The sequence below is a fragment of the Aethalodelphis obliquidens genome, unplaced genomic scaffold (assembly GCF_003676395.1).
Source record: "Aethalodelphis obliquidens isolate GAN/ISIS:26980383/991018 unplaced genomic scaffold, ASM367639v1 scaffold19, whole genome shotgun sequence".
In the NCBI taxonomy this organism is placed as follows: Eukaryota; Metazoa; Chordata; class Mammalia; order Artiodactyla; family Delphinidae; genus Aethalodelphis; species Aethalodelphis obliquidens.
Window position 1 is genome coordinate 16,823,840 of NW_020837963.1, and position 22,742 is coordinate 16,846,581.

The window sequence follows — 22,742 nt, forward strand, 5'->3', positions numbered from 1 at the left end:
ACCACCAGACATTAGGACCGCGCGGAAGCCGTCCAGAGGGAAGGCGCCTAAAGGCCAGTTGGGCGTGGCTTCTCGGAGAGAGGCGGGCCTCGGGGGCGGGGAGATCTACGCAACCATTGGTTCGGGCTGCTGATTGGCTGAAGTGCCTGAGTGGAGTCCGCAAGCGTCTCCGCCCCGACTAGCCGCTCCTCCTCTTCTCCCAGCCGATCGGTCCGCACCAGTTCGCGAGGGAACCGCTCAGGTACCGCCGCCACAGCCCAGTGCGGACGACGGGAGAGGGAGGCAGAAGGAGGACACGCTCGCTCGCTTGCTCGCTCCCACCCGCACCCGGGCTCCCAGAGCCGGCGCGGAGCCCAGGGGGAGGAGCCACTGCGGGCACGCCCCGCCTCTGGCCCGGGAAGACTACGCCAGCGACCCCGCCGGCTGGCCACCGCCCCCCTTGCCGGCCGAGACCCGCCCCCGGCCCTCCCTCGGCGGCATGGAGGGGACCCGCTCCTGACGGCCGCGCCGCCGCCTCGGCCCCCGCCCCTCCTCCTGGCCCCTCCCTCCCGCCCCCGCTCGCATGTCCGCGCCGCCTTAGCCGAGGATGCTGAGGATGAAGCTGCCGCTGAAGCCGTCGCACCCCGCGGAGCCGCCGCCCGAGGCGGAGGAGCCTGAGGCGGACGCGCGGCCAGGCGCTAAGGCGCCGCCGCGTCGCCGCCGCGACTGCCGACCCCCGCCGCCGCCGCCGCTCTCGGGCCCGCCGCGGGGCCCCCCGCTGCCGCCGCCGCCGCCACCCGGGGGGCTCGGGCAGCCTGTTGCTGGCGGATCGGCGGCGGGGGCGGGCATGCCGAGCGGCGGCGGCGGGCCCACGGCGGCGCTGCGCGAGCAGGAGCGGGTGTATGAGTGGTTCGGGCTGGTGCTGGGCTCGGCGCAGCGCCTGGAGTTCATGTGCGGGCTGCTGGACCTGTGCAACCCGCTGGAGCTGCGCTTCCTCGGCTCGTGCCTGGAGGACCTGGCGCGCAAGGACTACCACTACCTGCGCGACTCGGAGGCCAAGGCCAACGGTCTCTCGGACCCGGGGCCGCTGGCCGACTTCCGAGAGCCCGCAGTGCGCTCGCGCCTCATCGTCTACCTGGCGCTGCTGGGTTCCGAGAACCGTGAGGCCGCCGGCCGCCTGCACCGCCTCCTGCCCCAGGTGGACTCGGTGCTTAAGAGCCTGCGAGCGGCCCGGGGCGACGGCTCGCGGGGCGGCGCGGAGGACGAGCCCGGCGAGGACGGCGACAACGAGGAGGACGCCGAGAAGGACGGCTCCGGCCCGGAAGGCGGCGGCGCCGAGCCCCAGCCCTGCGGCGGGCTGGGCTTCAGGGCCCAGGAGGAACTGCTGCTGCTCTTCACCATGGCCTCGCTGCACCCGGCGTTCTCCTTCCACCAGCGGGTCACCCTGAGGGAGCACCTGGAGAGGCTCCGCGCCGCGCTCCGCGGGAGCCCCGAAGACGGGGAGGCGGAGCTGTGTAACTTTGCCGGCCCCAGGGCCCAGGTAAGGCGCGCCAGCCTCCCTACGCCCGCGGGGCGGTCACTGCCCCGGCGGCCTCCCCCGCCTGCCTTTCGGACGCCCCTTGACCGAGCCTCACCCCGGCGCAGGTGGCTCGGCATCCCCAGCCCAGGCTCCCAGCCCCAGAGCACTAATCTGCGTTTTGCTGGGCCGCTCAGTTGCACTCCCCACCCCCCCGCCCCTACACACACGGGTACCCGCCATAACAGAATGCTCTAGAAGTCTCTTCCGTGCCGGAGTTGCCACGGAAAACATGGAGCGCTCAGCCCCGTCCCCCTCTCGGATGAAGGGTCTCGGGACCTTTCTGGCTTTGAGCATCTCGACGTGCTGGGAAAGGCGAAGCGCTAGAGGAGCCTGTGTGTTGGCCGCAGTCAGCCCTGGGCTGAGCTTTCCCTTTCCTGCCTCCTGGCGCTCTGGTCACACGTTGTAAAGCTCTGCCTTGCCCCTCGGTGAGGCGTCCTAAAGGTGCGCTCCCGGCGTGTGGCACTGTCTTTGATACAGAGGGGCTCTTTTTGCTCAGTGTATGCCTGAGTTAGAGGGAGTCGTAGGGTCTTTGGCTCCTGCTCAGGGAACTTGATGTTCCCAGAAAAACGTCAGATGTGGAGACCCGCGAAATGACTCAAATTAGATAAGTCGTAGCGCTGGTTGTCTGGGTAAAGAAACCCCTCCTGGGGCGGTTGGTTATGCTCTTTGCCTCTGGCGTGTCCTAGTTTCTAACGGGTTTGAGCCGTGCTTACACATTTGAGTACGGGGATGTTTGTTGGTCCTTTACTGAGGCATAAGTGTTTTCTAAAAAGTTATTAAACACCAAAGTGTAGAAGACGAGAATTAAGATAAGTCATTTGTCGCAAACATTAAAGAAAATTAATTTATTTGGCCACGAAAGCAATTTAATAATAATCTAGGCCCAATATAAAGTCCTTGAGCGTCACAATCTTATGGAGTAGTAGCTTTTATTTAGAGTAAAACCTGTACAGTAAGTTTATTTTCGTGGTTCACAACTATTTAAAAAGTATTTATTTGGATGCCGTGTTAACTTAGGTGATCTCCAGGATGGAAAGGGGGAGTTTTTTCACTCCTTGCTTGAAAGTTAATTAAACTTATATATCTGCTGACGTTCAATACCTTGGAATTTAAACTGGGCATTGTATTTCTCTAATGGCTGTGTGGACCCAGCACCCATAGAATGAAAGGAATTTGGGGGCTGGAAGGGATTTAGGGATAATCTAGGCTGAACCCCTCCTTTTTATAACGAGGCTTCTGTGAAGTGACTAACTCACATTTTAGGACATACTTTATCAAACTCAGATGTAGTAACGCTAGTATCCAGAATTTTCTTGGTGAGCTTGAAATATTTTCCAATGTCTACTACTAGCATGCAACTGTGTATACTGATGGTATAAGCCCTTACCACTCTTCAGCCTACTCACTAAAATAATTCCAAAAAAATCCTGCACCCGTCATTAAATTTAGAGAAGCAAGTCTGAACTCAGAAGCAGTACTTATATATCTTTAAAAAAATTGTTTTCTTGTAATAGTATATATTGTAGAGATAACCTTAGAGTGTAGATATAATCAAAATGTCCCACAGTGGAGCAGTTTATATTTCATTCGTATCATTCCAACAAGGGTAACCGATTTCTGGTTTTAAAGCTGAGTCTTTTTTTTTTTTTTTTGCCTTTAAAATTTGCTTATAATGTGTTGGAAGGTGACTAGACAAGGAGAGAGAAGCACGAAAACCACAGTAATGAAATTTTTATCGTGACTGCAGTGTGTGGCCTTTTCTGGCAACCAGTGAGTGCTGAGAAGAGTGGACAGAGTGAGGCTGGGCATCCTGCCATTAATTTCAGCACATCATTACTTCTCAGGCAGTGCCTTGTGCTGTGGCTATCAGTAGAAGTGGGGGAATAAATAATAGGGGATACACACACTACAGGTGACACTGAAAGCTATTTCTAGACGTTGGTGTTGTGATGAACTTTTTTTCTCCAGTAGTTGTTTAGGGTTACCGTAACAAGTCACTTAAGTCTCACTAAATTGTTACTGCCCCACACTTTCTGCTTGTTGGCGTGGACTCGGAGGCCCTCAGCTGTGGCTTGTTATGGACTTGAAGACATTTCCGCGGATCTTATTGCTCCCAGGCTCGCTCTCTAGAGGCGGCAGATGGGGGTGGATTGATTTCAATCCCTGTTCACTGCAGTCCAACCCAGCTGTACCGCGGCCTTGCACCGTCGATGCACTAGGGGGAGGGAGGGCCCACCTCCGAGTCTGCAGGGAGGTGCCCGAGGCTCGCGCTCGAGGGCCGCGCGGTCACGCGCCGCCGCGGACCGGCGGACGGCGACTGGGGGCCGGTCCTGCGGGGTTCCTCCCCTCGCCCGCCCTGCAAGATGGCGGCCGCGCGCCTCCCACGTGACTGGCGCTGGGCCCGCCCCCGAGGGAGCGGGCTGAGGACGGGCCGCGCTTCCAAGGGGGTGTCCCTTAGGCCTTCGCTGGGCGAGGCGGAGTTGAAGGATCGAGCGAAGAACCCTGTGGATTGCATGGTGCACTCTGGGAATGGCAAAGGGGAGTTCTTGTGGCAGCCTTTTTTGGCCCCGGAAGTAACCTTTCAGACCCATACTTGTAACTTCTTCATTGCTTAGGAATAATTGTATTTCTTCACTAGTGTCTTAAGCATCAGCTATATTAAATGGATGAAGTAGAGCTAATCGTCTTTTAATTCTGTTAGAGTAAGGGTGTACTAGCCATGACTTACGGGAAGTTTTAGGTTGCTTTGGCTGCAGCAAAGAATACAAACAGCTCACTTAATAAATGCCTTTGGGGAGAGGCTTTTAGAAGATCACAGTTAAGCAGTGATTATTTTAGTAGCAAATGGGAGCTATTGGGTATCCTCCTCCAGTTACTTACATTTTTCTCTGCAGTGGTTTTCTCAGGTAAGGAGAACTCAGGGAAAATCTCACTTATACCGTAAGTTAATATACCATTAATTTTTCTGCAAATTAACTAATGTAATATATATCGTTTGTTTTTAATTACCTTTTGTGGGGTTTTTTTATGGGATAGGGGACAGGAAGTGTGTTGTAGAGGCTATCAAAGCCTTGAAGAGTGATAGCCATGTTTAGTATAGCACTAGACTTGGAGGCTTAAATTCCAGCTCTGCCACTTACTTTGTAATATTAACCAGGACACTTAAATCCGTGAGCCTCACTCTGATCTGTAAAATGGGAATAATAACTTATTTTTAAGGTTATGGTGATTGAATTAAGGGGATATGATGCAAAATAATTCACATTGTCTTGAGCACAAATTCTTTGAGAATGACGTTCAGTGCGTTTTCTTTTCCTCTAAGATGCAGCCATCCAGATTGTTACATCAGTTGTTTTCAGGAGTAGGTTTTCTTTTCTTTTTTTTAGCCTAATAGAAGTCTATACATAATAGTATTTTCTGTATTCTCTATTACCATACCTCTAAATTGATTGGTGTTCAGGAAGGTTAAGTAATTAAGCTGATGTATGAGACACATTTGGGGCAGTTTTGTTAATTCTTACATTGTAAAGATCTGGTATGCTACAGATAAGCCCAAAGGAAGCATTTCTCTGGGTCACAAATCATTAAAATATGTATTTTCCCCATATTGGATTTGGGGATGGGAATAGAGAAAATACATATTTTGAATTTGGGTTATCATGAACTCCCGTGCAACCATAATCTGCTTAAATCTTTTTCACATTTAGTTAGGATGATGTAAAGCTATTTTGCAGTTTTGTTAAGTTATGTAATTTTTCGTTTATTTCAGAGTGCAGCCTGGAATCCATGGATAATTAAACATTTTTATGCCTTTTTTTATAGAAGCTATTAAATTGGCTGATGTTTAAGCATATTTAATATTTTTGTTATTCTTGAGAAATATTAAGCTTAATTTTTTTTTTTTTTTTTTTTTAAGAAAAGCAGAAAAAGCCTGAACTACCCTCAAAGCAGACTGAGTTTCACTTTTATCAACTGTGTTTTCCATTATGGAGGACTGTGTTGTCACAGCACTCCCTTTCTTCACAGAGAGCGCTTTGTTACACAAGCCACCTTCATCCAGGCTGTGTAAACAGTCACTCCAGAAGGGAAGTGCCTAATCGGGTGTTTATGTTACAGGTGGCAGAGCTGCTGGGTGCTCGGTAGTCCGTTTCCTTCTGTTCTTCCTATGCTCCAGGGAACATTTGGCTTTAATGCCCTTCTAAATGTCTTAGTTCATTGGGCCTGTTTAATGCTCGTTCAAGAAATCATTTGAGGTCAGGTTTAGGTTTTGAAGAGGTCATTTTTGAAAGTTATTTGGCCTTTCACGTTTCAGACTGCCTAGTATTGAATAGGGATCTCATCACCATTTATTGCATGTAACTGCCGTGAAGATGAACGTGATAACGTACATGAAAATGCTTGGTAAACACGAGTGAGATAGGTCAACCCATCTGTCTATTGATGGTTCCAAGAGTGGATAGCACAATTTGGTTGCAGTGGATGAACAGAAATGCAGAAGCCTGAAGAGATGATAGGGGTTGGGTTACAGAGGGCCTTGAAGGTCAGATGAAAGAAACTGGTTGCAGTGGGAGCAAGTGGAAATTTGTGTGTCTCCCTGAAATGTTCACTGTCACTTTAATTCATATGTATGAAAAGAATGCATCACTGATTTGTAAAAAAAAAAAGATCTTCCAGACTCATCCAGTTTTCTCAATGGTACCATCATATTCCTAGTCACTCTGATTTGCTTGATAATCTTAATCCTCTCCACCCCTCATATGCTGGATCCCCCCTTTTCTCATCCTTGCTGACACCATTCTGTTTTGGGACTTTTACCTCTGATTCCCTTGCTTTCAGCCTTCCCACTTCTTACCTGTTGGATACCACTGCCAGATACATCTTCCTAAAGCAATATTTAATCATACCATGTTTTCTTACAGTGACTGATGGGACGTGGTCTCTACTAGGTCTTTGGACTCAAAATCTTTCTTCTGCTCCTTCCTCTCACGTCTGTTCTTTTATTCAAGGCTGACTCATGCCATCACCTCTTGCATGTTGTTCTCTGGAATTGTCCGTGTGGTAATCTTCTCCTAAGACTTTTCACTGCCTCTGCATTCCAGTAGCGTGTATATTCTGTGTTACAATTTCGCTACATATCCTATGATTCTTTTTTTTTTTCTTTTACTTTGAGTTATTTTTAACTTAAAATCCAGGAGGGAAGGTCAATTTTATAAGTTCCCCAAAGACTCAGGCATCACGTCTCATTTTTTGGTCAACATTGCATATATTGTAAGTGTTCAGTCAAAATTTCGTCTGCTTAGGATATTTCAAATATAGCTCTGAGGGCTTCCCTGGTGACGCAGTGGTTGAGAGTCCGCCTGCCGATGCAGGGGACACGGGTTCGTGCCCCGGTCCGGGAGGATCCCACGTGCCGCGGAGCAGCTGGGTCCGTGAGCCATGGCTGCTGAGCCTGCGCGTCCAGAGGCTGTGCTCTGCAACGGGAGAGGCCACGACAGTGAGAGGCCCGCATACCACAAAAACAAAAACAAAAAAACAAACAAAAATATAGCTCTGAAAAATTCCATTATGATTAATTGCTGTAAGACAAAGTGCATCAGGAAGTGATTTTTTTTTGGTGGGGGGGGTTGGTGAATTATCAGCTACCTTATGGTTACTTGCAGCCATGTAGTATAGGCACAGTTGTTTTGGAAATAATAGAAGGAATTGTTCCTTTAGGTAGAAAGCATGGAACAGTATAGATTTGAACTGAAGCTTCAATGAGTGAATGCTGAATAGTTGTGCTTATTAATTATTCTTTCAAAATCAGGTCGTGTGTTATGTACAGCACTCCCTAAATGAACTAAGTTTTTGTGTGTAGGGGTGCATATTGGTGCAAACCTATGGGTGATGTTTTGATAGGATGGAGAAAGTCACAACTTACAAACTGTATTATTGTTTGGGTAATCGTAGTTACTGTCGCCCAGTGTTGATCTCTGATCCGTGATTTGCTTGAGGGGTGGTGGGAGCCAGATGTGGAATTGAGATAGTACCTTGCTTATGATCTGAAAGTTAAAAACTTTGGTCACTCAAGTGAGCAGTTTATAATCTAAGAATTGTGGGGTTTTTATGTTTCTTGTTAGGAACGTTTAAATTGGGAGCGTTAGGAAGCATAATGTTCCCTCAGTATAACTGATTTTTGTTTTGGGTATCAAATGCTTGAAATTCTCTAGTGGTCCTGGAAGGAACAGCATGGTCGTGTGTCAGCCACAGTGCTGTGGTGTTTGGAGAAGACTTCCTCAGGAAAGAGATCAAACACTTACAGAGAGGGTGATGTTGAGTGGTTTTGTTAGTTTGGGGAAGGTGCCTGTTCTCCCAGTTGGTATTGAATACAAGTCCTAATGCAGTGTTTCCCAACACTAATAATTACCGACCTATAAGTCACTTTCTGTCAAGGATGCTTCATAAGCTTTATAAGCTACAATTTCCACATGGTCCCAGGAACATTTCTCCACTGGGGGTGAAGGCTGTGCTTCAGCTAGAAGTCCGTGCAGGGCCATTTGGCGGTCAGGCTCCTGAGCCCAGGCTCACCTCCTACCAAGATCCTTTGGTGTCTCCTGTGGGGTGGGGCTGTGTAGGAGAGGGCAGTTCGGTCATATACGGGCTAGGGAGGAGAGACACATCCTCGTTAGATCCTTTTGTACCCATGCTCATGGGTGCGTTCTTTTCAACTCACCCAAGAAACATTCTGGCAAAGTGGGGATTTAAAAATCTGGGGGCTGCTAGCCCAGGGATGTAGCAGCTCTTGTTCAGCCTCCTAATTCCAGGGTAAAAGAAGAGGTCTTTCCCCTTCTGTGGTAGGAGAGCAGAAGGTTGGTAAAGGAAACAGACGCTGATGTTAAAGAGGGGAGCACCCCAGCTTTGGTCTAGGCCAGAAGCCATTACCACTACTCCCTGCATTCTATACCTTTCTAGTCCAATACAGTTTATATTTTTTCACCAGTCCACCTATCAGCTACAGATGGCGCCATTGAGGTTCAAAGAGCAGAAACACAAAGGGAGTTTCGTAAACATCACATCCAGGTAAAAACTGCTGCCCTCACTTCTTTCATTCTATACTCCCCTCATCCCCAGTAGGCTTTTGTATCAGTGTTCTTCTGCTAGATCTTCCCTAATTGTGCATCCTACAAGAGCAGTTCTCTAGAAAAGACGATGACATCGACAATTTTAATGTTTTTTATTTGTAATAAATTCAGAGTTCCCCAGAATACATAGAAAGTTACAGTGAATCAAGTTTCCCACTCCCATCTTTGTTTGATGCACCCAGTTCCAGGCCACTCCTGCTCTACACAGGTAGCCGCTGTCAGTTCAGAGATGTCATGTTAGGAAGAATTTAACAGAGCCAGGTCTGGTCTGTGGGCTGTGATGGCAAAGTGTATACACGGATTCAGTACATAGTTTAGCACTTCCTCCCACATTCAATAACTAGAGTGCGCTTACCCATGCTTTAACATAGTGAATTCTACCACACTCGTCTTGCTGAATCACCTTATTCGCACATTTCTAGTTAAACAGTAAATTACATAGGAAGTGAGTCCATGATCATAGCAGAAATCCATACTGAAATCCATAGCAGAAACCCAAATGGCATACTGTTTCTAAGCTGCTGATTCATTGCTCCCTCCTTTCTGCACTGTTGGGTCAGTTTTGTTCTTTGCGGCATAACTTTAATACATTTACCATCCATGTTTCTTCTCACACCGGAACTTGCCTTTTATCAGATGCTATAGATTGATTCAAGGCATTTCTTTGGGTTGGGTTATACTGTTTCATTGAGTAAAGATGAGACAGATATCTGCTTTTCTACCACATCCTCTCAATTAAAGAGACAGACAATAATTCTTAAATTCGCCTCAGCTTCTTCCCTCTTCTTCTACCAAAAGAGATGAAATTTGACATCTCAGTAATGTTTCTAATAATGAATCATTTTCTGACATTCAAAGGAAGACTTCCTATGAATCTTGCTTAAATAATAGCATATGCTTTAGGTACAATCCTGGTTATTTAAAGAAGAGAATCTAAAACCTAGAACTGTAACAGATTACCCCAAAACTTAGTGGCTTAAAGCAACAGCCATTTTATTATTATTTCTCATAATTCTGTGGCCCAGGAATTTAGACAGGTAACTAACAGCAGGGGCGACTTGTCTCTACTCCAGGATGTCTGGAGACACAGCTGGGGACTGGGGGCATCTCTACCCCTCTCCTCTCTCTACATGGTCTCTGGCATGGCAGCCTCAGGAGAATTGCACTCCTCACAGGCTGGCTCAGGACTCCAAGAGCAAGTGTTCCCAGAGGCCCAGCTGCAAGGCTTCTTATGACCTATCTATAGCCATCCAGGAACATCCCTTCCATCCCATCCTACTGGTCAGTCAGGTCTCTAAAGTCAGCCCAGATCCACTGGTTGGTAATTAGACCCACCTTTCAGTGGGAGGAGTATCAAAAGTATTTTTCGCTATCTTTCATCTTCCACAAAAGCTTAATAAGGTGGTGTTGTTATATATACTAGTGTTAAATTCTAAGTCTGATTTGATGAGTGTAAAAACTTCTGAAGTTAGTAAAATTAGTAAAAAAAAAAAACTAAGAAATTCATTTTCTGCTTTTGTTTTTTGTTTCTTTCTTAGAAAGAATGTCTTGGTATTTTAAAATGTACAGTCCGCATCAAAGGACAAGAGGGAATGTGTAGAACATTGGTAGATGAGCTAAAATAAACCTACAGTTTGACCTTTGTTAAAGTAAAATGAGACCAGTGTGATCTTTGTTCTAATGATGTATTTTCAGAGAAGAATCTTTTTAGGACTGTCCAGTCACTTGACTATTTCACAAACTTTCTCCACATTTAAGAGATCTCAAGTATGTAACTGTGATGGCTCTACATGCGTAAAATTGAAATCTGAGCAATCTCTAGAATGAACGAGATATATTACGTGACATGTGGATTTGAGCTAACCAGGAGCACGCCATAGGTCAGAAAAAGCTTTACACACTCAAATGAGTTATAGAAAGGAGAAGGGCACACACATACCAATGCTCTTTTTGTTCCTGTGCATTCTTTTGCCGGCTTAGAATTTTTAAACTTCGTCTTCTTAATCCAAGCAGAGAAAATTCTACCACTTTCCACTTGGTCCTGATTCTTTTTGTAAAATGCCAATTCTGGCATGTCATCTATATTGCATTTGCTTGGGAATCTGAACTTAATAGAAAAAGTGGGCATAATTCCTTCCTGTACGATTCCATTGAACCAGTAGTTCTCAGATTTTATGGCACCTTCCTCTACGCAGAGCAAAGCACGCGTGACAAGGAGAGGGGAAACGGCAGAACTGACCACCGTTCACGCTGGGACCAATAAACACCGTGATTCTGATCTCTGTAGCTCATGAGGCATTAAATTTTTGTTAAATTAATAAAATTTAAAATTTTATAGTTTCTAAATTTAGTCTAAATGATTTTATAGCTTTGGTACATGCTGAGACTTGGTGTTGGGAGGGGGCAGAAAACTTAATTAGTAGATATTTCATGGGTTGACGAACTTCAGTCCTTGGTCAAATACCATTTTTCTGCCTATCTTATTAAACTAGGAGGCTTTTTACTTGGTTTTTAAATTGTGTTCTTTAAAGTAACTTCAGGCTTTAAAAATGTGATTTTGATTGTGAAGCAAACTACTTTCACACAATTGCTTCAATATAAAATTTGTGGAGACAACATGATAAAATTATTCTTCTTAAATTTTTATTGTGGTAAAATATAATAACAAAATTTGCTGTTTTAACCTTTTTTGAGCGTACAGTTCAGTGGCAGTAAGTACGTTCACACCGTTGTGCAACCATCACCACCATCCATCTCCAGAACTTTTCTTTTATCCCGCACTGAACCTCTGTATCCATTAAGCAACTACCCCTCGTTCCCCTCTCTCTGAAGCCCCTGGTAGCCACCATTCTACCTTCTCCATGCATTTGACTACTCTAAGGTACCCCATATAAGTAGAATCATACAGTATTTGTCTTTTTGTGTCTGGCTTATTTCACTTAGCATAATGCCCTCAAGATTCATCCATGTGTCAATTTTGTTCCTTTTTAAAGCTGAGTAATGTTCAGTTGTATATATACCACATTTTGTTTATCTGTTCATCAGTGGACATTTGAATTGTTTCCACCTTTTGGCTATTGTTCATAATGCTGCTATGAACATTGGAGTACTAATTATCTGCTTGAGCCTCTGCTTTCAGTTCTTTTGGGTGTATACCTAGGAGTGGAATTGCTGGATCGTATGATAATTTTATTTTTTTGAGGAACTGCTGTACTGTCTTCCACAGTGGCTGCACTGTTTTACACTCCCACCAGCAATGCACAAGGGCTCCGATTTCTCCACATCTTCACCAGTACTTGTCCATTTTTTGGATAATAGCCATTCTGATGGGTATGAAGTGGTATCTCATTGTAGTTTTGCTTCTCATTTCCCTGATGAAAACTGTTGTTTCTTTTATATTTTGCATTCATTTATATTTAAAGGTGTTATTTTTAATTCATGAACTACATATGAACAGTGTGGAAAATACTCTCTATAAAATGGTTGACCTATTAAGCTAAACTTCCAGTTTACACAAGTATTTGAGAGGATTACAGTGCTTTATTTATATTGATTTTTGACGTATTTACAGCAATTTTAGGCCAATGTGGTTGTATTACTTTGTAGTAAATGATTATATGGTTTGGGTTAGGAAATACATGATTTTGTTATTGTTAGAAGAATTCCTGTATCCACTTTTTTTTTATTCAGTAATATTGAAAGTTGGTGAATGCCATTCGAAAGTTGGATGTTGACTTAAGAGGTCAGTGCTCCCCTTCTTAAGTGTTTCTGTGTAGACAGTCTTTATTTCCTTGGGTTTCTAGAACAAGACATACTATAAGGCTGAAGCTTTGCTCCCAAGAGTACCTATTATGGTGCCTTATTCCTAGAAATAGAGGTGTCAACTGGCAACCCACACTCATTGACAGGCCAGAATGAATGATGAGACTATAGAACAAAATATATTTTTTTAACTTCTTTATTGGAGTATAATTGCTTTACAATGGCATGTTAGTTTCTGCTGTATAACAAAGTGAATCAGCTATACATATACATATATCCCCATATCCCCTCCCTCTTGCGTCTCCCTCCCACCCTCCCTATCCCACCCCTCTAGGTTGTCACAAAGCACCGAGCTAATCTCCCTGTGCTATGCGGCTGCTTCCCACTAGCTATCTGTTTTACATTTGGTAGTGTATATATGTCCATGCCACTCTCTCACTTCGTCCCAGCTTACCCTTCTGCTTCCCCGTGTCCTCAAGTCCATTCTCTGTGTCTGTGTCTTTAAATTAGGATTCTTGGAAAGTTTAGGGTCTTCTGTTTACTTCATTTTTCTATACAGTTCAAAAAATTAACGTATATTATTTATTGCAGATTTGCAAAATTGTAATTGGTTCCTGTAACTGAGATAATTTGGGTCTGAGTAGTGTTTTGAGATTCTGAACATAAAGGGGAGAATAAGGTGTGAGTTGTGATAAAGAACTGTGATAAAGCTGTTTTAATTTTTGGCTTACCCAGTGGGTTAGAGTAACAATATATACAAGACAATACTTGAATTCTGAGAGCTGTGTGTAAGATTAGCATGCTCTTCATTACTCCAAGTAGCAGTTCTGGGGTGAAACTTACCTCTAGTTCACTAATGGTAGCGATTGGCTGAGCAAATTCAGATTTAGAGCACCCGGTTGCTATTAGATGGTTTAACATTAATAGTAAGGTCATTGTCCACACACATTCTTGTTTAGAATTGTGTATTGATGATACTTTTGCTAACAAAGCGTCTTGTTAGACTGTCACTAAGACCAAGTAATGAATAAAAATTGCATAATTATATAAAAAATACAAATACCCTTACATCTGGGGAATAGCATAAAGGGTACCATCTTTTTATATTTATTTCTTCGATCCTGGTTCACTTAGGTAAAGAATTGACATCATTGGCAGTTCTGAATAGCAGTTTGCAAGGTGTCCCAGGAAACTGGGACAGTAAATAATGGATAGAATATTGCCATTAAATTAAGATAAATATTGATACTTCTTTCCCCACTGCTCTGACACTGTACCTTTCTGCTCTTAATGTGTAATCACCTATTTTATCTCTAAAAATTGCTATTAAAATTATTGCTATTAAAAGTAGGACTTTAATCTGGTTTATTTTTGTGGCATTCACTATTCTTAGTCTCTGATATAGATTAACATGTGCCCCTCTTTCTCCTCTAGAATGACTCTGCTCATGGTGATTATATGCAAAGTAATGAGGCCAGTTTAATGGAACAAGCCCCGATACCTCATGATGGACTTACTGTGGCACCTCATAGAACCCAGCGAGAAGGTATGCTGTGTTTTTCCTCAACTTTAAAACATCTGTACACGAAAAGATTGCAGAGCGCTACTGACATTGGTTAACTCACTCCTCTTTCTCCTTTTTGAAGTAGAGAAATCCTACAGGTCCTGGGTTTAGCTCAAATGCCAGCCCTCCCACTTCCTTGACTCTGTGTCTGGGCTCTGGCTCTGCAGCCCCTGTCCCAGCCCATGCTTACATGGTTCTGCCTTGTGGTCCCTTGTCTTAAATCTGATTGCATACTTCTGGAGGACAAAGACCTTAACGTACTCCCAGAGTATTAGCATAGTGCTTTATCTGTAGAACGTGCTCAGTGTCTACTGAAGAAATTAATTTTACAGAAGCTCACTGCAAGAGAGTGAAGAAATTCCTTACAAGCCCGTTCTTCCTGCAGTAATGCAGTTTTCAGGGGGACTGGGTGGAGGAGTGAAAGGACATTGCCACCTGAAAAGAAAAGAGTTCAGATATTCTCTTCTCCTCACATCTGGGGAGTCCGTTAACCTGTATTGAGGGAAATTTGAAATGGCAAATGTTGACTGCCACCTGGGTGGTCTTGGAAGGGTGAAGGATGTACAGTTAGCATCACACTCAGTTATAACAGCTTTGAATTGATGTCGTTTTGCTTCCTTTTAATTCCAGTAATAATCCTTTCGTGTAATGCATTTTTCCTCACGGAGGAAAAATAGGTGTGAATGTTTAATGTTTAGAAAATGTTTACAGAATTACCACTTCTATTCAAGACTATTAAACTACTCGAATCATGAATGAACTGCTTCAGCCAGGCTCAGTGAGCCTACCAGTAACCTAGAGCAGAGTTTGGTTTTGCCGTGAAGGTCCTTTTTTTAAAAAAAGTAAAGATATTAAAAAAAAAAAACATAAAGACTACATCAAAAAGGTAACAATTAACTGTAACGTACTCATAGATGGTTTTTCCTTTATTCTTAATTTGTAAACAAATGTACACAGTCCATGCTTTTCAGTTTTAATTTATGAGGGTTAGGGGATCTCCCGTTATCAGCCATTCCTCACCACATACTCCTTTGTTTTCCTCATCTTGATTCTGATAGATCACAGCAGGTATAACTTGAAATCAAGGCTGAAGCCATAGCCGTGTTCCCGTACCCACACTGCCCCAGTGGTCCCCTTCCCTAGAAGTAAAGCTGCTTCATATTTTGGAACATTGATTAGTTCAGGTGGTTTTTATTTAATAGCATCATCCTTCACATGATTTAATAGAACAGCTTTTGGAAACAGCAGACTCTCTCACTTCCCCACTTTGGCTTTTATCATACTGCAGCAGTTGTGAGCAGTTGAAGGCTTCTAACCTGGCTTCTGAGATTTTCTTTTGTCCCATTCTCAACATTTCTCACCCACCAAGGGAAATTGGTCCAGAAGCAGGCCACCAAACATTATACATTTGGAAAGTTAACACAAAATACTGGTAATGGTATCTCCTTAGTTTATTATACCTGTTTACCAGCAAATTTCTGTAATCTTATGTTTCCTGCTTTCTCAGTGCCCACCTTCTGTGATCTACAGCAATCTTAATTCTTCCTGTATACTTTTGTTACTTTGTATATTCTACTTCGCCTATTTTAACTTATTCTTTTAAGGCAGAGTGAGTCCTTCCCTTTTCTTCTCCATCTCCTGTCCCCTGAATCCAACAGTGACCTTCTGTTGAGTCACTTTCCTAACTTCTTCCCTGTGACCTTTATCATCTTCATGACTATTTCTTCTACTTACACTGTGAGCAACAATCTTTTTTTTTTTTTTCCCCCTTAAGTCCTTATATTATGCTTAGTAGACTGGCTCTTTTCAATTTGTAAAGAGATTTACTTGCTAAGGTGATAACTTTTACTGAAGGATGTATGAAATGAGTAGTTTGGGGATTTGCACTTTTGCTTATTACTTCACGAGTAAGCTGACCATCTTATCTAGTTCAATTCAGAGTAATTGTTCTTAAGCCATTAATGTAATTTATAATCACTATTTTATCTGTATAATAAATTGTGAAAAATGTTGCTACAGTGAACCATCATAGTTTATTATAATGTTATGTTTGTGTTACTGTTATATGATATTAAGGGTCACATTCGAAAAAACCAATTTTTAAATTCTCAATTGGAAGGAAATTTTTACCAGTTCATATTACTTTTGAAGGGTTTTTCCCCCCCAGTTTTAAAAAAACCAAAAAACATTTTCTAGTTTACACCTAATATGCATAAATAACTGAATGACTCTAAAGTGCTGTATTTGTGGTAATTTGAATTAACAGTTCTGAAGATTTCATCTAGAAAAATAATCTTCACTGCAGGCGCCTTTTATTATTTATCTTTGGTGCTTAGCAGAGTGCTTGAAATGACTTCAGCCATTCAGCATGCTTAGTGGATATAGAAACAAATTACTTCATGGATGGACAGCACATTGCTGTGCTTCTGGGTTTTTTTTGTTTTATTTCATGATTAAGGCTAGTAGTAAAGATGAAGATAAATAGCTTAATCGTTTGGCTTTGTCAGGTTGGGTAACTGAAATATGTATCTAGTCTCTGTAGAACAAGTCAGCATGTTTTCTTTCTTTCAGCTGTACACATTGAGAAGATAATGTTGAAAGGAGTCCAGAGAAAAAGGGCTGACAAATATTGGGAGTACACCTTCAAAGTAAGCTACTCTCATCACCCAAAAAGATATCTCATACTATGTTAAATGATCTTTTGGAAAGAATGAAAATTGATCTTTGGAACAACTTAATGGCAGGTTTGCCAATTTAAGGGAAGCTATACCCATGTCTGTGTTTGTCTGAATTAAGGGAATGTACTGTTTTCAGTATATACTGCATGGTTTGCCAAGTGTTAAAAATTGTATCACATTAAAGTTACTCTGACAGTTTTATTAAAAAGAAATAAGAGCCTTAGATTTAAGGTGTAAGATATATCTTTAAAAAGTGAAAGTAAACATTCACCAGTATTTTTAAAAATCAAGATCACAGGCATTGTCTTTTCCTGGTATTTTTCTCCTCCTCTTCTTTCTCCAAGGCTTTTATTTTCTGGCCTTTGTTGGCTTTTCTTATCTCTAATTGCTCTGCTGTCATTCTGTCCTTCACACAGCTTTCTGATTAACTGCAGAGCCCAGCTCTGTTAGTCCCTGCCGCTCCTTTTTGCCTGTTGACTATGATGTGCATTCCGTGTTGGCATCTTCCTTCCTCTCTGCTCGGGCTTTGCTGTCAAGCACTTTCTTCTGACGTGGGACTGCCCACGCCTTGAAGCCACATGGAAGGACGCTGTGTTTCTGTGCATCCTCACTTCACTTCCTACCCAAAGGTGTTGCTTGCCCAACGTTAGCTGTACTTGCCTCACAAAGTCATTTCTGATCCTCCAGCAGAATGTTTTTTCATTCATCCCAGGTGTACCACCATCATTCCTTTCCCAGATTCTTAATTTGGTTTACATGATTTTTCTTTCCAGAAGGCTGTCATCTCATAGAGAGCAGGAATCTTCATCCTCTGCATCTCGCCATATCTGACTTGCTTAGTACATTAGTTGGAGTTTCAGGACTCTGGCTTCTGCCTTCTTCTGTGAGAAATATTCTCAGTTTTCAAATTTTAAGTCCTTATCTCCATGTTTCACCTACGTTTTGTGACGTTTAACACAAGCCCCCCTGCTCTCGTCATTCAGTTAGACCAGCTCTCCTTTTGTTGCTGGAGCTCTAAGCGCATTCCTTCCTTAAGGCCTTCATTGTCCTCTGGCTCTGGAACGATATTCCCCCAGACCCTGGCACAGCTGACGTCCCTTCAGGTCACACACAGGCTCGACGGCCCCTACTCTGAGGCTTTTCTTGGCACCCCTCTGACGTGCTTCTCCCAGCTCCTGCTGCATGCCCAGCTCGTTTTCTTTGGAGCACTGATCACTGATGGAACTCCTTGTACATTCATTGGCTCTAATCTGACTCCTGCACTAGACTCTGACCTCAGCCAGCAGAGGCTTCACTGTCTTGTCCACTCCTGTATCCTTTCATAAGAACAGTGTCTGACACAAGTAGCTGCTCAACAAACATTTGAATAATTAAAAATCATTTAAAAGATGTGTCACTTAATAAGGATATTTGTTTGAGGGTTGCTAGATAAAATTTTGTATGTATTCTTAAGTATCTGGTTAACTGTGGCATGATTGGTTGGTAAGGCTTATGTATTAGCATAGTTCAAGTATTCACTCAGCTCAAATAATTGTGAAGTAGAAATTATTAGTGGGTTACCATCGAGTCCACTGAGTTAAAGGTATCCAAGAAGTAGGTGGGTAATAGATTTTAGTTCTGGCTCTTCTGCTTACCTAGAGTTGAATCTAAGTAAGTTAGCCTTTTTGAGTTTTAGTTTCTCCATCTGAAAACAGAGGTAGTCATGTCTGCCCCATCTACGTTAATAGGATTGTAAAGCATTAAGATAAAGATGAAATCTTTTCATAAACCATAAGTCCCCATAAAAATGCAATACAGTACTACCAAAGAAGGGCGGGCAGTAAACTTGGTATTTCTCTTAAGAATGTATATTTAAAGTTCCAGGAGATCGAGTTTTTCTTTTTTCTTGGGGCATAGATCTGTGCTGTCGAAGTGTCATTTTAGAGTCCCTACAATGTCACCAAGAGGAACGTAAGACATTTCCCTTTCTGAAAAATTACTAAAGTATAGTCACATTTTTAGAAGACAGCTTGTTTTGATAAACCATGCACTTTGAAATGAGTTATTAAAATTTTTTAAAGTAGAATGTCAATATACAGTTAATTTTAACAGTTTTGAAGAAATTATGACAATACCAGATTTTTATATTTCTAATTGTTAATCTTGATAAAGTTAAAGTAAGGTCATTTGTTTTACACATGGCTTTTTTCCAGTCAGTTCCTGCCTAAGAAATAACTGTATAACGTGTTTTTTTTTTTTAAATCAGGTAAATTGGTCTGATCTTTCAGTCACAACAGTAACAAAAACCCACCAAGAACTACAGGAATTTCTGCTGAAGGTAAAAGTATAGATTTTTTTTGTTAAAACGATTTTTATGTGATATACAGCAGGGGTCCCCAACCCCCGGGCAGCGGGCAGGTAGCGGTCCTCGGCCTGTTAGGAGCTGGCCGCGCAGCAGGAAGTGAGTGGCGGTGAGCGAAGCTTCCCCTGCCGCTCCCCTTTGCGCCCCATCGCTGGCATCACTGCCTGAACCATCCCATCCCACGACCCCCCGCCCCGGTCCATGGAAGAATTGTCTTCCACGAAACCGGTCCTTGGTGCCAAAAAGGTTGGGGACTGCTGGTATACAGAATCCAAAAACCTTAGTACCAAAACAAACACCAGGAAAATTAAAGCGTGTATATAGAGGCTGGCTTACAACTCTTCATGAACATTGATGTAGAAAATGTCATGTTATTCTAAACATAGATTTTGTTACCTTACATTACCAATATAAGGAATTGATGGTTTTCCACATTAAAAAAAAAAGGGGGGGGGGAACCTTATTCCTGGTTCCTTGCTGAGATGTATATTGTTGGTGACTCTGCGCCTGGCGCCCGACAGGGTCTCTCCTCTGGGTTTCCCTAAACTTTATCTACTGTTTGTCTTGACAGATTTCATTTTTCAGTCACAGAATTTCTCTAAAGGCTTAGGTGTTTTTTTAAAAAAAATGCAGCCCGAAATAAATAATTTGCTCTTCAGAATCACAGTAATTAATGGTCCCCCTACTTAGCCAACATCTGAATATAGTGGTTTTTTCGTAGGACCAATGCCTTATCAGGTTATATGAAATAATTGGCAACTAGCATACTTCTAGGAATGAATTGCTGATTATGAAATATCCTTTCAAGTTTACCATATGTCTCTTTTCCTTTTCATCTTCCTTTTAAAATCATCTACAAAAGGTAAGAGCATAAGCTGTCTGCTTGACAACCTGTACATACTAACAGTCTTTAACTTCTGTGGAGGCTGTTGAACTGCACCTAAAGTTTGCTATAGTGAGAAGGGTCAGTGAGTTTGCTGTAGTGAGTTTGAGGTCAGTGCTTTCCAATCCTTTTTTCCATATCAGTAGTAGCCTCTCTGTCCTCCACATCCTGGCCTCCTTCCCCTGCTGCTCCTTGACGGCTGTATCTGGCACCTGTGTTGTTTCTCCTTGCCAGAAAGGAAGCTCCATGAAGGCAGGGTTCTTGTTTCATCCTCACTGCTGTATCCACAGTGCCAGAAACAGTACTTAGGACAGGGTCGGAGTTTGAACTATATGTTGACTCAATGAATGAATGGATTAATGAGGAGAGTTGCAAAAACCAAATTGTAATGAGATTTTGTAGATGGTTATCCGTCAGGCCTCAGTGTTTTTAAAGAAGAACTTGTACCGAGGTGTGAATGCCTTCCAGCACGCTGAGCTTGTGCTGTGGCTGAGCCGGGGCCCCGGAGGTGGGGGACTGGGTATGCTGGAACAAAGACCAGGCAGGTGAGAAAGTTCGAGTGACTGGTATAGAAGAGACATGTATTTTTAGCAAATATGCCTTCCTCTAGGACTGGAAGTAGTCCCTGGATATTGAAGGTAAAAGCACTTGAAAATAAATCAGTTTGCAAATTCCACTGGCTGCATATCCGCACTCTGCCCAGTCACGTGAGCAGTCACTGACCAGGTGAAAATGAATATATTCTCACCTTCCTGTGTTTAGAAGAGCCATCAGTCATTCGGTAGTTGAAATAAGCTTCTCCACTGAAGCTGGTTTTGGCTGTGTACAGATATTCAGGAGAAATGGTGTTTAAAATGGTTAATGTGATATATGCCTAATGTTCTAAATCTGTATTAAAATGATAACATCAAAGTATAAATACTGAAATGAATGGTCATTTCCTTGTTTGGAAAAATGTGTAGATCCAGAACATGTTTCTTCCTGTTAGTGGTCTGAGGATGTGATTTACACAGTGGGTGTGTGGAATGCCAGCAGAGTGTTTGACCCTACCACGTTAATAAAAGGGCCAGGAAGAGCTTCATTCTGTGATAACATCTTGATTCCATAGTCTTACTGTGCCTAAAATAGTAATACTTACGCAACCCTTGTTAAATTTTCCATTTCTGAATTGTTGACTCAAAATGCTTATTTGTCAGAAGAATACTTACTTTGGGTTCTCCAATTAAACATTAATATGTAAACGGACAAATTTGTATAGATTGTTATATTCCTGTGGCACCTTAGATAAATGTGTTAATGGTTCTATTCTTAATTTTAGTGAAAGTGACTGCAGTTCACAAGTTAATTGCAAAGACTAGTTATCAAAAGTCAAATTTAAAACTTTGACTTCTTGAAAGACTTGGAAAATTAGTTTTATAAGGGATCAATTTATTAGGCATTTTAATAGGTAAACTAGTTAATAAAAACAAAGTTTTAAGTCATTTTATTTAATTAAAAAATTTTCTTGGTCAACTGATGATTTTTTTGTGATTTCTTGTACATGGCTCTGAGGCCACCTCCATCACACTGAGGAAAAGGTTACTAAACCTCCAATTCATCTTTTTATGTAAGATTCTGAGTGTTCATCCCATCTTTCACACCCAGGTCTTTATTTGGTGTGTAGCGTTGACAGTCTGACATGGCCTGAGGTTCACACGTGATACAGAAGGCACAAAAGTGATAACTACAAAGGCGGAGATCGCAGTTTTCAGAATACTATTTGAGGACAAAAATAATACTCCCTGTGCCCTGCAAAAGGCTCCATTTCACTAAAGAACCTTGGTGCGGTGTCCTGGGATGGGAGGGGAGTGCCGGCGGGCCCAGAGCAGGCTTAGTGCTGCCGGCACCCTCGGCCCCTCCCCTTCCCTCGGGACCCCGCGGTGCCCTGTGCAGTGCCGCTTTTCGGGAAGATTTAGAAAAGGAACTGCTTTGGGATGATTTCTGAGTAGGAGGCATTCATCTTCCTTTTGTGCCTCTGGTGTGTGACATATTTGTCAGTAAGTGAGAAACTTAACGTTGGTCGTGCCGTTTTTCTTTCCTAGCTTCCAAAGGAGTTGTCCTCGGAGACTTTTGACAAGACCATCTTAAGAGCCCTGAATCAGGGCTCATTGAAGAGGGAAGAATGGCGGCACCCTGACCTGGAGCCCATCCTGAGGTAACAGTTTACTGGCACCTCCCCGGCAGCCTCACAGGCTGGGCCATGGCCGTCCCGGGGCTGAGGATGGAGTTCTAGGGGAGATCACAGAGATTCCTCCTCTGGAGTACTTTTCAGAATGGACTTTTTATCCTTGTGTTATTTAGATCTAGGCTAGTAGTAGACACCAAACGAATTTCTCATATCCTTGTACTTTTCAGCTGTCTGTTATCATAAAAATCATTTCTGAAGTATGCAGATATTCAGTGAAACCTCTTATTTTCACCATAAAATATTTATTGGAAGAGGCCCTTGTCCAAGAGCTCAACTTTGGAGATGGTTTTGGATTTAAGTTGCTGAGTAAGATTAGGCTAATGGGTGGGAAAGTGAAGGGCAGCCGAGGTTTGCAGTGTGGTTTTGGTCATTGTTGGCGCTCATCCCTCTCTGAGGGCCCCCCTTTAGGAGAGAGAAACTAAGGAATAACGGCCAAGGAAACAAATGCTGTTATACTGGAAACTTGCAGTTATTAATGAGTAAAATAAGTGAAAGCAGTGTTGGCGCATATGTGGCTTAGAGTCGGGGCTTAGGTGAGACTGATCTGCCCTCTGAAGCTAAGCGGCCCAGCCTGGGAGGAAGACTTGCTGAGGCAGAGGTGCGAGCCT

General features: G+C 43.2%; 1 protein-coding gene across 2 annotated transcripts in view; it reads left to right on the top strand.

The window, feature by feature from the left end:
• The first annotated feature begins 216 nt into the window (after positions 1 to 216).
• Positions 217 to 22,742, top strand: part of ZCCHC2 (zinc finger CCHC-type containing 2) — a 49,638-nt gene continuing 27,112 nt past the window's right edge. For both annotated transcript variants that reach the window (XM_027118699.1, XM_027118700.1), the window contains exons 1-5: positions 217 to 1,519; positions 13,876 to 13,987; positions 16,577 to 16,653; positions 18,929 to 19,000; positions 21,989 to 22,101. In XM_027118699.1, the coding sequence (XP_026974500.1) occupies positions 587 to 1,519; positions 13,876 to 13,987; positions 16,577 to 16,653; positions 18,929 to 19,000; positions 21,989 to 22,101 (1,307 nt within the window). In that variant the 5' untranslated portion in view covers positions 217 to 586. The remainder of the gene's footprint in view (positions 1,520 to 13,875; positions 13,988 to 16,576; positions 16,654 to 18,928; positions 19,001 to 21,988; positions 22,102 to 22,742) is intronic.